This window comes from Zonotrichia albicollis, chromosome 8, assembly GCF_047830755.1.
Source record: "Zonotrichia albicollis isolate bZonAlb1 chromosome 8, bZonAlb1.hap1, whole genome shotgun sequence".
NCBI classification, from domain to species: Eukaryota; Metazoa; Chordata; class Aves; order Passeriformes; family Passerellidae; genus Zonotrichia; species Zonotrichia albicollis.
This window is the reverse complement of record NC_133826.1, coordinates 380,741-398,865: the sequence shown is the minus strand read 5'-3', so window position 1 is coordinate 398,865 and position 18,125 is coordinate 380,741. Positions and strand designations below refer to the sequence as shown.

At 39.8% G+C, this 18,125-nt stretch overlaps 1 protein-coding gene across 3 annotated transcripts in view; it reads right to left on the bottom strand.

The window, feature by feature from the left end:
- SLC44A5 (solute carrier family 44 member 5) overlaps positions 1 to 17,893 on the bottom strand; it is a 66,646-nt gene extending 48,753 nt beyond the window's left edge. Inside the window, exon 1 of one of the 3 annotated variants that reach the window (XM_074545526.1) lies at positions 17,617 to 17,893. In XM_074545526.1, the coding sequence (XP_074401627.1) occupies positions 17,617 to 17,635 (19 nt within the window). In that variant the 5' untranslated portion in view covers positions 17,636 to 17,893. Of the gene's footprint in view, positions 1 to 16,877; positions 17,137 to 17,193; positions 17,427 to 17,616 lie in introns of those variants that run through there. The other 2 variants (XM_074545525.1, XM_074545524.1) reach the window with 2 other exon arrangements.
- Between the last annotated feature and the right edge of the window lie 232 nt (positions 17,894 to 18,125).

The window sequence follows — 18,125 nt, the reverse complement described above, 5'->3', positions numbered from 1 at the left end:
TACTTTATTCCAAGTTTTTTTCACTTATTAATAAAAACAGACTTCTACTGTTTTCTCTATTTTGTCTTCATAAAAGAAAATACTCTGAAATCAAAAGCTTGACTTCACACAAAACCTACACTGTCTTTAAACAAAAGAAGAGGACTGTGACTACTGATGTTTTCTGTTTTCTATAGGCTTCTAAAGGAACAACATATTATGCTAAGTTGGTGTGCATCCTTTGAGCCAGGTTCGATTCCTAGGACTGTTAGCAAATAAATAATCCACTATTAGTTATAGGTTTTTATTCCTCAAAGAACTTCTTGGCATTTCCGACATACACAATTAATGAGAGATTGTTACACACTAATGCAGAAAACAACGTCTCCATACATTTCGTTATTAGGTGTTACAACAACGAAATTATTAATTGAATGGTGATCTGAAAACGGAATAATTTTGGATGTAAGAGGACTTAAGTCTGGAAAATTTCAAGTTAGCTAGATATCTGTAAAAACTGATACACACTGACTCCTAAACCTGCACACAGACTGACTTGCGATGCTACTATACCAAGCGCTGTGCATTATGAAAAAAGTCTTTCTAGGAAACGACCCATTTCTTGCAGAAGCAGGTGTCAAGTTAGTGTCTAAAGCACAGAACTGGCTCAGATTTCCCCTCCATTTCAAAAGAAAAATACATTACATACTCATTGTATAAGACTAGGTTTATTATAACTCATTTGAAGATTTTCCATTTTGTGATGGGTAACCTAAACCTAATTTGGAACTTGTCTTCTATTGCTGTTGGTGTATCAATTTAGAACAAAACAACTGAAAAGTATAATCCTAGATGTAAATCCACATCTAGACTGAAATTATTATAGGACTAAAGCCCATATATATGAATAATTAGATGTGTATCAGCTATATGTAGAATTAATGAAAACGTGACCACAAAAAATAAAATCTTCTGGGAATGCTTCTTATTGTTCAAAAGAAAGGGTACTCAGTGATAACCCAGCCCAGTATCTGCTTCATTACAGGAATGGGCCATGGGCCTTCCTTGCATCTTAACAAGTGTTCAGGATCCAAAAACTGGACATTTGGTTAAATATAGATGCTGAATCAGACCCTCACTATTTTGTAAGAGGGAGGAGATATTCTTACAGACTTCACAGCAGCGCCAGAATAAAACACACTTGTTATACATAAATGATATGAAAGGTGTATTCCAGCTGGAATGTTTAACACATGAATATTTAACAGACTGACAAGGAACATGTGTAGAAGAAACATCTCAGACAAATCAAAACCAGACCAAAATAGGAGGCAAAATAAGATTTGGGGGATTTGGGGAGATTCTCAGAATACATATTAATCTTAGCAACACCAAAAAAGTTTTTAAGAGAGTTGTGAAAAAATATGAGAAGATGGAAGCTGTAGGAATAAGAATTTAGTTTACTGTGATGAAGGATCAGAAAACTCCTTCCCAGTCTCAGAAGTAGAACAAGTCTCATCTCCTTACAAAAAATCACAAAATCTTACAAAACCCAAGCATCTTACAGCCCTAGACTCAGCTTTATGCACTGCAGATGTACCGTAACAGCTTGAGAATAAGTACGCAATAAAATCATAATTATATAAGAACTTGCTGACTGGAAGTTCTGGTACTATTTTCTTAGCTAAAAATGCTTAATATTAGGCCCAGATGCCCAGAAGTTAATCTCTGGTTTAATCTCTCACTCATTCCTAGAAACTGATGTCTTATATTTGATAAATATTAATAATCACATAAATAATAACTGGAAATTAATTTCTGCTCATATATGAGATAAGGTTGTAATATCCTGTAAAAACTGTGAATTCCTAGGAACTGGAGGCAAAATAAATTTTGCCATTTGAGCTTTCAGCATTACAGTTTTATTGCTGAATCAACTACAGTGCTTTTTTCTTAGGGTCATCTGCCACTGAAAAGAACAGTCATGAAATAGTATACTCCTAATAAACAACTAATACACTGTTATTATTGCTGTTGTTGTTACACGTCTCCATTAAAACTGCAATTTTTGAAGTGGTACACATTAACACCCAAGTTACTTACACTTTTCTGTGCAATGTATGAAGCCAGTTGCTATTACACAGATACCAAAGAGGTGGACTGAAAACAGGTAAGCTTAACATTCAGCTATAAAGGTGCTGCTAACATCCTTTGCTACACGGAATTTATAGCAGGAAGGTTTCCGTGGCTAGTAATTCTGCTCTTGGTGCCATGAAGAATTCTACTCTGTCTTTCCCAATGGTATTCTAAGCAAATGCCCTCAGGACACGTGTACCTTCAGATACTGTGCTTAAACTCTGTAGGTAATGCCTAAGAAGGCATTACCACAGGACACCTAATCTCATCTCTTGAGACCTTGAAGGAATTGTACATCAACAGAAATGTTATGGTCTGCAGTCTGAATTTGCCTTCTCCAATGAGACACCACACCACAGTATTCATTCTGATGAACCTCTGGTTGATGCAAACAAAAGCTACTGCAAAACGCCAGTGTGTAGAGGGAAGATTTCACAGTGCATGCTTGTACCCTACTTTTTCCTATGTCCCCTCTCTTAAAAAAATGGAAAGTGAGGAGAAAGACATTATAGCTGTACTATATTATTTATAAATGTGAAATATGTGAATTTATTATCAGCACTCACTAAATATTCCAGAACTCTGGAGAAGCTAAAACAAGCCCAAACTATTAACTAACAATTTTGCAACAGTTTTATTTTACCTACTTTTTATTTCCATGTGTAGTCTGTGAGCATACACACACATAGATTTTAAAATTTAATTGGAAGGATTTTTTGCACTGTGACTCTAAAATGCAAGGTTTTAACACTCAAGGTGACATGTGTCCACATGTTATTGAATAATAACACTTTTTGTCACCTATATTTAGCTAGCGGGCTATATACATTCTTTCGAGTTGAGCGGAAGTGACTGTTCTGCTAAGAGAGCAATCCCTTCATACTAGGGACATCTTTGTGGAATTCTTCTGGCTAAAAAATCAGTAGAACATATTCAAGGATTCATAAGTGCTATTTCCATTATCTGTAACCTCCACGGTCCCAGGTCCTGTAATCTGTTTCCTTCTGTTCTGTCAATGTCCTTCAACCCTCATTTCCTAGTCCACATTCTTAAGTAATTCTCCATCCTGAATCCCAAATTATTCTCCCTTCTTTTCCTAAGAACATTTTTATTACCATTCTGCTGCCATTTATGAAACAAGACTGCTCCTGAATGACATTTCCATTCTGTTCACCCTTAGAGATAAAAATGTTTTATACATTTTTAATGTGAAGAGCTGGTCCAAAATCAAAAGGCCATGTAAGAAGGTACATAAAGGCCAATCAAATAAAGGGACTGGTGCATACTAAATCTACTTTCTATACCTGAATACATAGCACTAATTAAATATCTCAGTGAGCAGTAGCATTTGTCTAGTCTCCTCTGAAATTGTGTCATTTACACTGCACCATCACCCATTAAAACAAAATCAGCTCTTCATGTCTCCTAAAACATTTTGCCAGCCAAGAATCAATCTGTTTGGAAGCCTGTCACAGAAAATAACTGTGAAGAGTGACATCAACATTCCAACAATATTGTAAATTATAAGGTAACTAGAAACTAATTTGAAAAAAAAGAGATGTTTTGTACAAACAACTGTGTTGACAGAGAGATTAATAAAAGGAAATGTCCAAAAAAAAGACTTTATGTTACCAGAAGAAAAATACTCAATATACATTCCATTCCTGTGTATAATTCAGCATTATGAATTTGAAAGTTGAAATTCTAAATCTTGCAAATATTTTTTAATTTGCTCAATTAAAGACAGGTATCTGTATGGGTTCCACAGGAAAGGTCCTTGGTTAAGGCTTTCTTGTAAGTCAAATGAGACTTGAACTAGTTGAACTAGCCTGAAATAATGGTTCAGAAACTCCATCTTTCTCCACTGCTTCTATATTGTATCTTCTCTCTCTCTCTTTTTTCTTTTTAGACAGATGGGGTTCTTAAAGAGCAACCTAAATTTGTGTGGCAATTATTACAGAATTCCAAGAAAAGCTGCAAACATATGCATTAAAAATAGCAAGAAATTTTGACTTTCTCATGGTTTAAGCAGAAGACCTCATGCCAGAGAAACTGATACCGAAGTATCAGAAGTTTTTTGACTGCCCTTTTAGTATTTTCTGGAAGGTTTTCTTTACTCTAGTAACCCAGTTTGGGCTTGCCTAAGGTGAAGAGAGTGATCTATAAACTGAACTAGGGGCATAAAAAATGAAAATAAGCAGATATATGGGATCCTGTTACAAGCAAACCACACAGACAGTATTTAAAAGTTATGATCACTGTCAGTTAGCCAAGGGGAAATCAGTACTGATTGACAGATACACTTGCCTGGTGGGAGAAGCTTGGTTTCCAATCTCAGAGTACTAATTTTATGTTAAAGAGGTCTCAGGAAAAAAAAATCAAAAGAAACAAAGAAACAAAAATAATCACACAAAAACCCAAACAACAAAACCAAAAAACCCAAAACCAACTTATCCAGAGCATCCTCATACAGGAACCACTCTGTTGAGATTTTTACAGCAGTAGAGCTCTTCTGAATGTTTGCCCATTCAGACTTCTCAATCACCTGAACAAGACAGGTTATTGCTAAGAAAATATGTGGTCTGAGCAATAGCAGTGTTTCTTTTTTTTATGAGTGCTACTTCCAGGATGGCAGCATTGTGGGGGTTTTTTGTTTGGTGCTGGCTTTTTGGTTGGTTGGGTATTAAAATAGGGCTGATCAAATGTTTTAGAACGCTAATGTTTTTGACATCCCAGACTTCCTTCCCTGTCAATGCAGCAATAGCAATATTTCTTCTTCTGCTTAAAAGGCACAATACCAGATGTCCATCTAAACTGTGATTAACAGGGCTTGATTAATGGTTAAGTGGAATAAAAAATCCTCTGGAGGGGAAAAAAGGAAGTAATAAAAAAGAAAATAGAAAGCAAGTGGAAATGGAAAAAACTAGGTAAGCAAGGGAAACAGGAACAAGATGATGCAGAAGGGTAAATAGAAGAACAATCTGTAGCATAAGTGCAAGAGAGTTTATAAGACTGATCAGGTATCCAGGAACAGCAGCAAATTATCCATATGTCCTTCACTGAAGACAGGTCTACCACAAGTTGTATTTAATAAGCAGTCTAAAAGCATTGAGTTAAAATGGTACTTTGGTTATCCTGACAGCTAGAAAATTGAATAAACTATTCAAAAAGTCAATTTCTGAATCAAAAATTTGAATGTAAAGCACAGCGATTTTGTAATTAAGAAGTGTGAACTGAAAGAACTTCAAATCCTAGCATGTTTTCGAGATACAATTAATATTATGACATACAAAGAGTTGTTTCTTGAATCTTAACCATCAGCAATAATTTCTTATAATTCACCTAAACATTTTCTAGTTAACAGTACACTCCCATCCATTGAATCCATTTAAGTCAAACGATAACTGTAAACTATGTAGTAAACTGTGTATAAATGAGAATTTGATAGTGACAATAAGTTATTACTTGATTTTGATAAAATGAGAATTGGATAGTCACAATAAGTTATTACTTTATCTTGATTTCTGGATAATACACTAATGAAATTTTTCCTGAATGCTAACAACAAAGACAGAACCCTAAAGATAATGAGCATGTACTGGTAAAATGCAGAGTGAGATGACAGTAGATATATATCCTGAATCTTTTAAGAAATGCAATAAGGAACTTGACCAAAAGAAAGTTACCTGAAACACAACTATGTATTTTCCTATTATTAATAGACAAAATGAAGGTTAACATATGGTTTTCTTCTTGGAGTATCTTTTGTGAGAGATCTCAATCACTAAACCTAATCAAAGCTTCTATAAAACCTGAAAGGATTAATATAGATTAAATGGGACAAGTTGGGAATACTAGAAAACAGAAGACTGACTTTCTAGTCTCACATGCCAGAAGGCTGTTCCAAATTGGTATTCTATTCTAAGGATGGAAGCCAATGCTTTTCAATCTCAGGCTTTTTTTGACATACCAATAATTATCCCCAGTCTCTCTTCCTGCTTCACTACAGGCTAGGAAAAGAAGTAAAGAAATGCTTGACTTGAGGATTACTGTCCTAAAAATCTGAAAATTAAATCAGTTTGCCAGTGACTCTATAGTCTTGCAAAACACTTTTAACTATGTGTTTCCTGATTATTTTATGCCAAGACATAAGTCCCCGTTTCCCTCGCTGTGATTTGGATACCTACCCTGCTAAGCGCTACTTAGTTCAGCAACTTGTGCTGGAACACTGAAGCAGCTATGTGTCTTCACAGAGCATATAAAAGCCATCATTCAGACTTAAAGAAAAAAAAAAAGATGGCAGTGGATTGGCCCCCCACTCTTCAAATACTTCCCACCCACCAGAGAATTCAAACAAAAAAACCTATTCCACAGTGCACATTCCATCCTACTGGTATTCCCAGAATAGAAGTGTTTCAATTGTTTGGCACAGTGCATCACCAGGAATAAATACATCAAGCCAACCAGAGCTTGCATTAGGTATTAAGACCTATAATTTCTGGGATATTCTGACATTTTGTCACAATATCAATACAATTACATTTTCAATTGCTTTGAGTGCTACTGGGAAATGGTCCTGAAGCAAGAACAACTTCTCACACACTCTGCAAGTCTCTCATCTTGAGCAACACACAAGCACTAAAACCAAACAAATAAGAGGCTTCCTTTACCAAATAAACGTCTCCTCATCTTTTGTAATGTGATAGTACATGGCAACATTCTTCTTACTCAGTAGTTCCCATGGAAGATTTTCTTAAGGTCAGAATATTTCTTTTATTACAGATTCAGTACATTAACTCAGCAGATTTCCAAACAACTTTCAGCTGTATACAAAATCTGCTGCAAACTACTTTCTACCTAGTTCTATGAAAGCTGCAAAACAAATGAACAAAATCACCTCCAACAACTTCTTGATCAATGTTTATCACTACTGAGGTGTTGCCAAAGAAAATGGCAGGTTTCCTTCAGGGGTCCGTCATGCATTACAGAGGACTCACAGCTGCAAGTCAAGTACAAACTCCTCCTGAGAGAAATCTTGTGTTCTAAATAAGATTATATTTTGGCAATCTGCAATTGCCTTTAAAAAAAAGTTTCAATGGTGAAATACACTGCAAATATAACACAAAAAACCTTCAGATCCCTTGCTTTTTGTTCATATTTATTTTGGTGGAGAATTGAAACTAATAGAGTGAGAATACGAAAACCATAAAATTCCTCTAAAACAGAGGACAACAATGAAGGAGCATGCGATAAACTAAAACTGCATTTTGTAACAAGAAGACAGATTGATAGAACACAGAGAAAGACAGACAATAATGAAACACAAACCAGATATTCCAGATGCCAGATGCATAGATAATGTCAAAATTGATGCCTGTAATGACAACAGCTATAGTACAAGAACTGGACATCTATACTAATAATTTGCATAAACTTTCTTTACCCTTGGAGGGATGCAACCTCACAATTATTTAGAAGCATCTACATTAGTAACATTAGCAGCATTTGGTTGAGGGATTGCGTTAAATGGTCAGGAGGAAGCTGTGAGTAACCACAACATAACTTACCACAGCTTCTGTAGTGCAGCTAAAGCAGCAGAGAAAGACAATATAATACGTAGCTGTCATCGAATATAAACATAGCCCATAAAAACATAAGCACATAATTTAATCTTCTAATCAAATATATAGCTTTCATCTGTCTTTGAAAAAGAAAAGAAAAGCTAAGGACATGGGTGAAAAGTAAACCAATCCCAGCTTACTCCACTTCCTGTAAGTGGAAATAATGTACAAGATCATAGCAAGGGAAAGCAAACACATATGGCTTTCTCCTTTATTACACTAAGCATGACTGATACCAAAGTTAAAATGCCCTAATGTGACAGTGGTCACAGGGGTTCTTGGATGAGGGAAGAGACTAAAATGTTGACTCCATGTTCAGAAGGCTTGATTTATTATTTTATTATATATATATTACACTATAACTAACTAAAAAGAAATAGAAGGAAAAAGTTTCCTCTCAGAAGGCTAGCTAAGAATAGAATGGAATGAATAACAAAGGTCTGTGGCTTGGACAGAGAGAGAGAGAGCCACCTCTGCTGTGAGTGGTCACTAAATCCAAACATCCACCCAAGACCAATCACGGATCCACCTGTTGCATTCCACAGCAGCAGATAACCATTGTTTACAATTTGTTTCTAAGGCCTCAGCTTCTCAGAAGGGAAAAAATACTAAGAAAGGATTTTCACAAAAAGATGTCTATGACACCCTAACATCAGGAAAACATGTTTTAAGATAGTGCCCAGCTACCCCAACAGTTTGCAAGTGCTCAGCAGGTCTGGGTGAAAGAATGAGCAGACAGGCCAAGACAGTGCAAGCTTGTTTGAAAGGTCAAAAAAAGCACAGCTATACAGACTACAGTCCTACCCTTCCACAAATGCCCCAGAAAGGCTCTTGGGGTCACACAGTGAGAACAGAAGCTACTTCCTCTTTCAGTTTCATTTATTATGCAGTCTACAAGCAGAATGTTATCCATAAACAAGAGAATCTTTCCAAATGCAGAGCAGTCTGTATTAAGGATCACTGTCATTCAGTTGCCCTAGATTGGTTGCACAACTACAACTTCTTATTTTAAAGGCAAAATTAATACAGGCAAATTCAATACTTTAAAGCAAATTCACTGCAGGATGCCTTTTAAAGATAATCTTTGGTACAGACATAAAACTATGATACTTTGCCTTAAAGTATGACAGAAAATGGTTAGAGATGACACATTTTAGCACAAGCCCCTAAGGACTAGTCAAATCTAACAAACTTTAATTCCCACGTTGAATGCAGTATTATCATTAACTGATCCCACTAACTGAACTGGCCCAACAGCTTAAAACAAGTCAAAAAACAGGTGACCAAATATACATTAATTGACCATCCACATCCCCCAAGAGTCACTCTGCGGAGAAAAAAAGAAACACTTCCCCACACTGTTCCTTTACCATGCCATCCTTTCTTACTATATTTTTCTTATACTTTTGAGGGAGAAGAACATAAATAAACAACATTTTTAGGATTTCTCATCTATCTTATTCTGGCAGTGGTTACAGTGTACATAACAGGGAAGAGTCTTGGAAAAAGGCTCTTGGCAGTTGGCGGGGTTTATTTTTTTCTGCTTGCAGAGCCGCATTTCCAGGTGTACTATACAACTTCATTGATTGTCATTGACTCAGAATTCTAGTGCGCTTCTTAATTTGTTTTCCATCTCCACTTACAGATTCACTTTATTTGGGGTTACTTTCACTTTGTTAAGAAACTTTCACTGATTTCTATTCCTATTCTGCTTGTCAGTATCCTAAACCACTCATTCACTACCTACAGATTTTTGATTCCCCCAGTTGAAAGGAAAACCTTTCATTATAAAAGGTCTGGAAGAAAAAGCCAAGTTCCCAGTAGCTGAGCTCTCTTTAGCATCCTCTCTACAATTCCAAAATAAGCTTCCAGACAGCTGCCAAGATGGTTTTTCCCTCAGACTGGAGCCCAAAATGGTGCCTAACCTCAAGTTTGTGGACTGTTGTTACATGGCTCTTGCCACAACACTTAGTCATTTGTGAAAAGCCTATCAGCATAAATCAGAAATGATCGGCTCTGCATGAACTGCATAACTACAAATACAATATAATATAACATTATGTTACTTGCTTTCCAAATGAAATTATGCATTCCTAGCTATAATAAATCTGTTAGCAATATATATGTACCTACTGTATGCATATTTACGTAAGTACACATACACACATATATATACGTGTGAAAGAACTGTATTATCTCACAAATCCTACACAAACCTTTAAATTACATATGAGGGTAAATATTATAAGAGTTCAAGAGTATTGGTCACAGGGCACATCACTTCCCTGTTTATAGCAGCTGCTTAGATGCTAGCACAGATATTGCATTGTACTGAAACTAAGAAAAAGGCGCATTCACAAATACAGCTTATTGCCTTTTGTCTGTTAGAATAAAGCAACACAGCAGAGGAATTATTTATTCTACTGGGGGGGTGGGAGGAATCTAAAAATAAATATTGTATTTTGCTACACTTAGCTAGTTTTTAGCAATCTGATCATATCCAGGAAGTTATGACTCTTAGAAAAATATCAATGATGAAAAAACCCAGTTAATTTTAATGTAATATCCACTAAAATAATTTATATATTAATACCAGAGTTATTATTCCATATATTCATCTATTTCAAAGTACACTGATTATAAAGGACACTTACTCAGCTACCAAATTTCAAGCACATCAGCTTGTATAAGTGTAGATGATCTGCATGCAATAGATACTCACTTTCTTCCATATACGATCAGCTGCACAGAAGAGAAAATTATGTGGTATCCCAGCCCACTCATGTTAGAGCTCCTCTTTCTGGTGAAACATACTCCTGAAGTACAAATGGGTTCCCGCTCTTACCACATCAGAAGTACACACTAAATCATCTATTTTAACAGACATCTATTGGTTTAATGGAGGTACAAGCATGGGACTTCCTGCTGAAGAAGTAACCCACCAAAAATCTTTTGGGAACCTTAATAAGTGGTCCTCTTTATGGAGAGGATCATTCTAGGCAAAACTTTTTTCTTGGCAGATGTCAGAGGTCAATCAAAGGCATCATTCCAGGTTTTAGTAAAACAGAAGACCTTTGACTTCAAAGTGACTGCTCAACACAGTACCTTCAAAGAGCACAGTCACTTGTACAGCTCTCTTGTTCAGCACAATCTAGGAGGGAAAGGATGATTTCATTTATGTGGAATGAGGCTGGAAAAATGCAAATATCCCTTAGTTAGAAGGAACAGTCAGATGTATCCCATCTCTGCCCATGAAAAGATGCCTATAATTTGTACTGGCATGTGGACAGCACTGAATTTCTACATCGGCAGTAGACTCTCTGGGATTATCTCACAAGAGAGAGAGATTCCCTCCTGGCTACTTTTATTTCTGGGTGCTTATAGCATCCCAGATGCTGCAAAGTGCCGCAGCAGATTAATGTGATAAAAACTCTTGATGCTTCATATGGATTGCAGCTCTATTATTTGGAATGGCAGGTATGAAGCTGTCTATACCTGGAGAGAAGTGAATTCCAGAGACTGGAATTCCAGTACCATAAAAGCTTGGTACCAACAAATTTAGACTGACAATATGAAAATGAAAAAAAAAAAAAAAAAAAAGCAGAAACATTCACATAAAGTTTAAGTTGCACAAGCCTTTTATCCAAAATTATACTCAGTCACTGTTGAGATCTGTTGCTTAAGAATACTTAGATATCAATGACATCCACTTAACTCTAACAAGCAGGCATTTGTTTCCTGTCATTCTAACAAAAATAAAACACAAGTTTATAATAAAGTCTTAAACCCCCCACAGTTACCTATTTGACTTGTCACCACTTTCCCACATCATCTTCATGGACTTTGAGTCCTGTGTATCACACCACCTCCCAAGTAAGTGTTCACAGAAAATAAAGTTGAAAAGAACTTTGAAAGGCTCTTCTGTTAGTCTTCTTACAGGATTTCTTGGGTACTTCTTCACTGTTTCCTCAACCTCTGACTGAAACACCTCCTTCAAAGTCCCAAATGATTCAGTACAAGTTCCATATATGGAAATCTAAACATTCAAGTTCACTTATATGTTGTACAGTGCACAGCTACCACATTTACCTTACTTTCACTGTAACAAAGTAAGGTTGTTAACAAATATGGGTATTTATCTTCCCTATATTAAACAAATCAGAGTATTAGTCCATAAAACCTTGTTCCTAACCTCACAGGAAAGCTCTTATGTTTATGTGCTTTAATAGTCCTAAGTCAACATAATTTACACTATTCCTAGATGCTTCTGCATTATTTTATTAGATTATTAGACAATAATGTTATGTCAGACTCCCTGACATAATATCCAGATGCTAAGGAATCACATTAGCAGATTTTGTAAATCTGACTGCGCGAGTCGGATACTAGCAACAAAAAACTCAAATAAATACAGTTAAGCAACTGTGAATGAGACATGCCTTTACACTTCAGGAGTGAATGCAGAACAAAGAGATTTGCTCATATCCAAGTGAAGATCAGTTATCGAATTTACTAAATCATCTCCACATTTCTGTGTGTTTAACTCAAACAGCATTTTTTCTTCTGACCAGATGATTATGGCCAATTTATTTTATTTTTGTGTATTACATAACAGTAACAACTACTTAACCTGTGCAGAATAAGATATTTATGACTCTAATATAAGGATACAGTGTAGAGAAATACAGGCCTAGTAGAACAGGAGAGACTTTGAGAAGCAGAGATGTAAGATTGGATGATAATACACTATACAGGCCTGGGATGGTAGTAGAGAGAATTTCCCCTCAACTATACATTAGTATCCTGCTTGTTAAAAAATATAACCAAGTTTAATTAGTCAACAAGAAGCCTAGCTTATTAAACTCTTTCTAGATAATGTCCAGTGACTGTTATACATAACCCGCTCAGTAGAGTATAACTATGCATAACAGTTCCATTAATCTCCTTGATTATAGGTGTTCTGATTGTATTGTCCTCGCCCATGGCTGAGCCAATACCTCACTACCAAGAATGACTCAGCTTAAGTCAATAAGCTAAACGATGCACAACACTCAAGTGCTAAAGGATAGCAAATGTAGAACCTGGATACTTTCAGATACTCTAGAATCTTACTTGGACTTGAAAATGCAGTAATTAATTTGGCTCAAGAAATACAAAAAAGTGCTAGACCACTAGGTGAGGAAAAATTGTATTACCTAAATCCTACCAGTTTTTTTGCCTATTCACTTACTGACTAAACCATCTCTGGTGTGGAGTACTTTTCATATTTTCACAGAACCACAAAATGATTTGGGTTGGAAGAGACCTTGAAGCTCATCCCATTCCAACCCTATGTCATGGGAATGGACACCTTCCACTCGACTAGGTTACTCAGAGTCCCTTTCAACCTGGCCTTAGACACTTCCAGTGATGGTGCAGCCACAGCTTCTCTAGGCAACCTTTTGCAGCACCTAATCACCCTTGGAATAAAAAATTTCTTCCTTACATCCAACCAAAATCCTCTTTCAGTTAAAAACCATTGCCCCTTGTCCTGTCAATAGAAATCTTGGGGGAAACAAAAAGGAAAAAAAAAACCAACCAAAAAAGAAGGGTTAAAAAAAGGTATAATAAAATCTTTCTCCATCTTTCTCACAAACCCCCATTATACATATCAAAAAGCTGAACAATCTCAACTCTTTTGACCTTTCCTTTTTTTCACCTCATAGGAGAGGTGCTCCAGCCTGTTAACCATCTTTGTGGCCCTCCTATGGACCCACTCCAAGATCTCTGCCTTGCTTGTGTTGGGAATGCTGGAGACAGATGCAGTACCTTCAGGGTCTGAAGGTGGGGTCTCACCAGAGTGGAGCAGAGGGGCAGAATTACCTCCCTCAACCTGGTGCACCACTTCTTTTCATGCAGCCCAGGACACCACTGGCTTTCTGGGGTGCAGGTGCACATTGACAGTCCACAGCCAATTTTTCATCCACCAAGTCCCAAGTCCTTCTTCTGCAGCATTGCTCTCAAATCATTCATCCTCCAGCTTGTGCTGATAATGGGGATCACCTGACCCAGGTGTAGGACCTTGCTGGCCTTGCTTGACTTCAAGCAGCTTGCAGATCCTCCAGCTTGTCATGCCCCCCGTCCCCCACCCCGAATGGCATCCCTTCCTTTTAGTGTATCAGCTGAACCACCCACCTTGGTGTCATTTGCAGCCTGTGCTGAGGGTGCACCAGACCTCATTTCTTTTATTGATGTACATCCTGAATAGCACTGGTTTCAATACGAACATCACTCGTTCCTGGTTCTCACACGGACACTGAACTAGTGACTGTAACTCTTGGGACACGGATGGTGTGGAGGACATTACGACAGAACCAGACAAAAAATGAAGCAGCATGCTGAAAGAGAACGTTTTCACTCAAAAGACCTGTCTGCAGTAAAAACAACAGGGAACACATTACAAAGTGTTTAAAAGACTTAAAATTTTTCCCAGCCTCCCAAGTTTATTCCACAGTGAATCATTTTATGTAAAACTAGGATGGTGGCAAAATCAGGTATGGCTGAAGCTCTGTAACTAGGTTTAGCAGATCTACTCAAAGAGTAAATGATTTATCCCACCTAAGACATGCACAACAAAGCCTAAATGAAGTGGACCTAACTTATGTCAGAGAAGAAAGGTATAAGCCATCTGAATCTGCATTTCACTACTTCCAACATTTCTGAGTATATCAAAATATTAATAAAGTGTTAAATTGAGTTTCACTTTTGATATGAACCTACCCCACTGGTATGAAATTTGAACCTCAGAAGGCAAAATTAATTACATACACACGCACAAGGATTTACCAGCAGTAGCTAGGGAAGTTTTATCTGCAGCAGCGTCACAGCCAATAGCTTCCATATAGTACGACACTGCTGTGGATAAATAGCCCATTTTCTTCAGTTTGAGGATGCCCTTCCTGGGTGGTACACATACATAAGTGGAGGAAATTAAGAATGGTAAATGCAGGCCAAGTGACAAAAATGACATCTTGGTGGTGTCACAGTTCCTCAAAAGCTGTCTCAAGTGAAACAGAACGTCCCTAGCTTGGAAACATAAAAAATAGAATTCTTCTTAGGAGAAACCTAACATGATCACAGCAGTTACTAGGAAATCACAATTATAAACTCAAGTTTTGGTTGCATCCATTACTGGCAAAAAAAAATCATGGGTAAGTAGTTCTTCCTAGAGAAGATCTAAAAACACAGATATAAAAAAGCTAGATGAATTCGAGTTGGAAATAATAAATTGAGCCTTCTCAATGTTTCTCAAAATAGTGATAAAAGTTTTTGTTAAAGATGTCATCATCCCTTTGGCCTTCAGTGTCCATTTCTAAGGTAAAACTGAACTGCAGTTCACTGCTACAGGAAATTGTTTATGGGACAATCACTGATTCTACAATGAAGTAAAAAATAATTTCAACATTCATTTCAACAGTCACATGACAGCATTTAATACTGCAGTCACATTAACAAAAAGTACTGCTTCCTTTAAAAAACAAAACCCCACTCCTAAACCATGCACTTGACTAATCTCTTCTAAAGAATCAGACTGATGACACAAGTTAAAAAGCTTTGAGAAGTATTTGCCTTTGTCATTTATAAATGCTGTGAGGAATCCTTGAGATTCCAAGGAAAGAAGTTTAGGACATCTATTCCTCTGAAAAATATACCTGCAGGCTAATAAATAACTAGCTGCAGACAAAGATAACAAAGTCAAGAGAATAACTATTACAGCAATCTAATTTAAAAGGAAAACTATATTACATATGCTCAATTTGAAAATGCTCCACTTTCTGTTTTATAAGTCCTCAACATTATGGAATCTAATAAGGGAAAGAACCTTGCTTCCCGACACACAAGAGCAGAGTAATTGCTCAGGATTTCTGCAAATGTACTAACACAATAAACATTACCACTATTAATACCCATACATGTAAATGAACTAAAAGGAAGTAAACCCACTGATGAAACAGCTCAAATAGACAAAATTCTACAATTCTTCAGAATGCGGCCTTCCTCCCTAAAGGTGAATAAAAAGATTCACCCTTTCTTACCCATGTAACATACTTTCAAAATGAAGTTTAAAAGATTGCTATATAATGACAGTAAAACACAGTATCACTCATCATGACTTTATTAGAGGGTTCTTGCTTACAAATAGCAAATGAGGAAGCATACACAGTACTTATGGAACTCTATTAGAAAGCTATTTTTCCCTTTCTGAATGCTGTGTTCCCGCTCTTCTTCCAGAATAATACTTCCACTCTTTCTGCCATCAGTGCTGAGTATCTATGATCTTAGGCCTACACTCCCACTGCAGTAATCTGCAAAAGCATTTGAATTCCATAGGAGTAGAAAAAGATTTTCTCAGAAGTTAAATTATTTCAGACTCACCAATTTTTATTTCACCTTAGCTTTGTGACTTGTCTTCCCTCCCTAAAGGCTTTTTTTTTCCTATTCCACTTTCCGAAGGAAGGCAAGCCATGGATTTACGTTTAGTCAGATCAAGGTTTACATCATGTCATTGACTTAAAAAACAGATTTTTCCAAGGTGTAAACCAGCATGCCTATGGTACCGAGGCAAAGGCTGCTTTACCAAGCCACGTTTATGCTTTCGTGCTTTTCGGCTCATTGCTGGAGGCCTTCGAGGCTCCTGAAGCAGCAGACCAGTCTGAGAGGGCTTGCTCATTCTGCACGTTTGTTTTGCCACGGAAATATCACGCACATTGGAAGAGGAAATCAGCTTTGTAGCAACACCCTCAAACAAGCTAAGCAGCTTTGCAAACCCCGTGCCCCCCATCGCAAATGCATGGCTTTCCAAGGAGCAATTAGTGCAGAGCCCAGACACGCAGCTGTGCCCCCGGTGACCTTCCCGCGGCGCCGGCCAGCAGCACCAGCGGGCAGCTCCCGCTGCACGCACCGCGAGCGCCGGCAACCCACAGGTACCACCGCTCAGCGGGCTCCGCCCCCGCACCCCGCTCCGGCACCCCCCGGCCCCCGGCCCCGCTTCAGGCATCCCACACTCGAGTCGGCTCAGCCCGGCCCGGCCCGGCCCGGCGTGCGCACCTGCCGCCCGGCGCCTCTCTGCCCCAGAACGCGGACAAAGCGGCCACAACGCACCTGCTCCCGCGGCGAGGGCGGCGGCGGAAGCTCCAGGTCTGCCCGCCCCCATCTCTGCGCCCACCGGCTCTTTCCCTGAACCGATCGTTCTGCTTTGCTCCAGGCCGAGCCAGGCGCTCCGGCGTCCCGGGGTCTACCGCCAACACGGGGGGACTCTGCGGCCACCGCGCCCCCACATTCGCCAAGGGGCACAAACTCCGTCTGCCTCCGGCCGCCGCCGTTCGGCCGGGCGGATCTACGCGGTAAACAGGCCGGAGGACAGTACAGACCGCCCCCGCCCCAGCAAGGCGCTCGCCCCGCCGTGCCCCGCGCTCACCGTAGAGATGTGCGGAGGCTTCGCCCTTCCTCGCCATCGTCTCTCGATGCCCTCCACGCCGGCACTGCCGGGGCACAGCCAGGGGCCCGGCGCCTTCCCCCGCCGCTCAGCGCGTTCTTTGTTGCCGTGAAGGCATGAGAGGCGGCGGCGGCCGGGCAGCCTCCCGCTCCGCTCAGCCGCGGCCGCCCGCAGCACCACCCGCACCCCACGCCCACCCTCCCGTCCCGCCGGCTCCGCGGCGACGCCTGCGCCGACCCGCGGGGGCGGTGCCGGTGCCCGGGTCGCGATGAGGGGGGGTGCGGGCGGAGCTGCCGCGCCTCGGGCCGGCGAGGGGTGCCGGGACGGGTCTCCGACTTTGCGTGGGCCCGGCGGCAACTTCGGCATCGGAGGAGAGCGAGCGAGGCCGGACCCAGCGAGCCGTACCTGGCAGGGCGGTTTCCATCCTCCCGCACCAAGCACTGCTGACCGCAGCGGGGTGTCTGTGCCCGCGCCCTGCGCACAGGCCGGAGGTGTTGCCGCTGGTGGGAAGCGGCCGGCCGGCCCTGGAGCCGCTCCCCGCCCGCCCGGGCGCCGCCGAGAAGCGCCTCCCTTGGCGGAGCTGTCCGTGCGGCCCGTGCTGAGCGCCGGGCCGGCCGGGCCGCCCGCGGGCAGCAATCGCCTGCCCGGCAGGAGCTCCCGGGGCTGGAGGAGGTGAAGCGCTACGTGCTCACCGACAGCCGTCCGTCTGTCCCTGACTGGGGAAGGGTGTTGGGGCATTTTCACGACTCAGTCAAAAACCACCCTCAATACTGAGAAATGCTCATTTCTGGTCATAAACTTTCCTTCAGTTGCCGTCATCCTCCATGCGTTTTATCTGAATGGGACAAAGGCCACTTACGAGCAATTAGTCCAATTGCTGAGATTCTTTTACAGTCGTGACAGCACAAATCATC